The sequence below is a fragment of the Phaseolus vulgaris genome, chromosome 9, assembly GCF_051622355.1.
Source record: "Phaseolus vulgaris cultivar YP4 chromosome 9, ASM5162235v1, whole genome shotgun sequence".
Taxonomy (NCBI): Eukaryota; Viridiplantae; Streptophyta; class Magnoliopsida; order Fabales; family Fabaceae; genus Phaseolus; species Phaseolus vulgaris.
Window position 1 is genome coordinate 24,581,153 of NC_143506.1, and position 2,879 is coordinate 24,584,031.

Genomic DNA, 2,879 nt, shown 5'->3' on the forward strand with positions numbered 1-2,879 from the left:
AGTTAAATGATCAAATTAATGGACTAATTACAAAGTAACTATATTTTCAAATATTAAAATTATTTATATTCAATAAAAAAATGAAATAACAAATGGAAAGAATACACGCATAACGACGTATCGATTTTTTACTATCATCTACATATTATTATGTACAGTGATTATCTTATTTTTTACAGCAATTATTTTGAAATTATATAAAAGAATTAAAATAAATAAATAAATATATATATATATATATATTCACAGTGGCATTTATTTTAATTTCCTTGCCATTTTTTTCCTTGTGGAGTTAAAAGACGGAAACAGATAGGAAAATGGAGGATTGAATAATCTGAATTTGAGTTGTGTTAGTTTTTCTTTTACATGGCATGCAATCTGAATCAAAATCAGAGGCAGTAGTGAAGTGACTTAACGAGACGAACCATCTATTTGCACTGTAAGTTACTTAATGATGAATTTCCACTCAAATTAAGACATTGATTAAATTTCGCTTACCAAACAACAAGATTCAACAAAATCTCTGTCTTGTTAGGTCATCGTAGATCGCATAGATGGAGACACAGAACAACAATCCAAACCCTAACCCTCATCATCGGAATTCGCTACCGTCATCGTTGCCGGTGTGGCCAACGATCGATGGGTCGTTGGGGTTGTCGGAGGAAGAATCGGTGAGCTACGCCCGGAGGTTTTACAAGTTTGGCTTCGCTCTTCTCCCTCTTCTTTGGGCCGTCAACTGCTTCTACTTCTGGCCCGTTCTTCGCCACTCTCACTCCTTCCCTCGCATTCGCCCATGTATCATAACCTAACCCCTCTTTTATAGCACTTCAATTACTTGCCAAATTGTGCACTCCTTTTTCTTTTAAGTGGTGGCAACCATTACCGATTATTATGCATTATTTGCTTCAACTGTTTCTGTTTTCGAATGTCTAGAGCAAGTAATTATCTGGAACTAGAAAGGGCCAGAAATTGAATCTTGGGTTGAACTGATGTATTCAGAATTTGACCTTATGCTCTTTTTAGTATCTGAAGATGATGAGTTTGTCATATGGTGTTTTTTCACTATACCAATTAGTTTCAAATTCATGTCATCAAGAAAGCTCTCGTGTCATTCTTGGTAGTTCTGGTCGAATTAGTTCTTTTTTTTCTCAATTGTTTTCCTTTTGAGATACGGTAGGATACTACGGGTCTGTTTGGATTTCAGTCGTAACGTCCAAACTAACCTATAATCCAAAATGTTTGGATTATATCAACATGTTGGACACTTTTTTTTCAGATCAAATTCACCTCAAATTGCGGTTGACTTAAATACAATGAGTTGCTTGTTTTTCAATTCCAATTGAGTTCAACTCAACTTAATTTTCTAACTGAAATCCAAGCACACTAACTTGGGGCACCTTTTTCAAAGAGTACTCAAATCTTGGCAACGATCGTGTCTGGAACAGATTTTTTCAGAACGAAAAAAATTAAACAGTTGATTCAACCGTAACTAGTAAGAATATGCCAGCTGGTTTACTGGTTTTAAATGAATATGCTTTCTGATTTTAAGTAATTTGGTGGTTAATTTAGATAGATAATGATTTGGTTTAGAGGCTGTTGATTTAGTTTGTTTGACATGTTTGTACAGATGTTGTTGGATCAGCAGTTGGGTTTGCAGTGTTTGCAACCGTTCTCTGTTCTTGGGCTCTAACATTTGCCATTGGAGGGGAACGCCTCCTCGGACCTGTTTGGGATCAATTGGTTATGTACAATCTTGCTGATAGGTTAGGCCTAACAAGCTGGAGCTAGTTGTGTGGTACCTCTTATACATGTATTTTGATCTTTTATTACCACATTTACCTTCTTCCATGCCTCGTGAATGCACTTGCATTTACATATACATTTTACAATATTCTATCGTTGAATAGATAAGCAATGTTTTGGAAGTAGATTTAGATCTTGGTTTCTTCACCCCACTGTGTGTGTTATAATTTGTTGTTTATGAAAGATTTATTATCTCATTTTGCTGTATTATTATTATTATCTTATGTACAAATACAAGGATCGTAAGTTTACCAGTAGCCCTTAGGAGACAATGCAAGCAGGATAATTGCTTGGCTGCCACTTTCTCCTATAAAGTTCATAACTCACTGACCAAACAGTATTAGTACGCTGATTGGAAATATTACTAAACAAAATGAAAAGGAAATTCAAATTTATTGTGTTTATGTTTTTTCAGTTTTTTAAAAGCTGAGTTTTAAGTAGTGGGAATGAGATGCTACGGAAGATAAGGAGTGACAGAAAATTGAAACAATTTAAAGATTTTCTACATTTAAAGAAGTGGTAATACTTTTGTAAATGGTTTTCAAAAATATGAAACAGGCTTTAAGAAAGTGGTTTTTCCGTGTGGTTGTTCTTCTGTAACAGAGGGAGTTCTACTGTGCTTCACTTACTCCTATGATGGTGATAAGTAAGGGATGTTTCTTTCTGCACCCCTACATTTTTCTTTTTACACCCCTACATTCATGTGCAACTACAAAAGTATCCATGAGACTTTTCAAAAATCCTAACGCAACATATCACGGTGTCTGTTTCTTTCTTTCTTCTTTGCCATAGTTGTGTATAGGGGTGGTCATGGATTGGATTTTTTAAAATTATCTATATCCAATCCAAATTCAAATGAATGGATTGGATTTAAAATTCATATCCATTTTAACTATATCAAATTTAAATGGATCATTTTTAAATCCATTTAAAGTGGATTAAATCTAGATTCTATCCATTTTGTTAATTAGATTAAATCCACTTTGTCAATTACATTAAATCTATTTTGAGATGGACACGGACTAACTTGGCTCGAACCGGGCCTACATCGACTCCACCTGAACGCAGACCAACTC

At 34.5% G+C, this 2,879-nt stretch overlaps 1 protein-coding gene across 1 annotated transcript; it reads left to right on the forward strand.

Moving 5' to 3' along the window:
* The first annotated feature begins 250 nt into the window (after positions 1–250).
* Positions 251–1,928, forward strand: LOC137820359 (gamma-secretase subunit). The gene is made up of 3 exons (XM_068624408.1): positions 251–439; positions 536–795; positions 1,628–1,928. Exons 2-3 carry the CDS (start codon positions 555–557, stop codon positions 1,786–1,788), a joined length of 402 nt encoding a protein of 133 aa, XP_068480509.1. The 5' UTR covers positions 251–439; positions 536–554; the 3' UTR covers positions 1,789–1,928.
* The last annotated feature ends 951 nt before the right edge of the window (positions 1,929–2,879 follow it).

Excerpts from the sequence above, each read along its gene's own strand:
- LOC137820359 (XM_068624408.1), top strand. The coding sequence starts at position 555 with ATGGAGACACAGAACAACAATCCAAACCCTAACCCTCATCATCGGAAT. Across the intron at positions 796-1,627 it reads CTTCCCTCGCATTCGCCCAT|ATGTTGTTGGATCAGCAGTT; the intron begins GTATCATAACCT and ends ATGTTTGTACAG.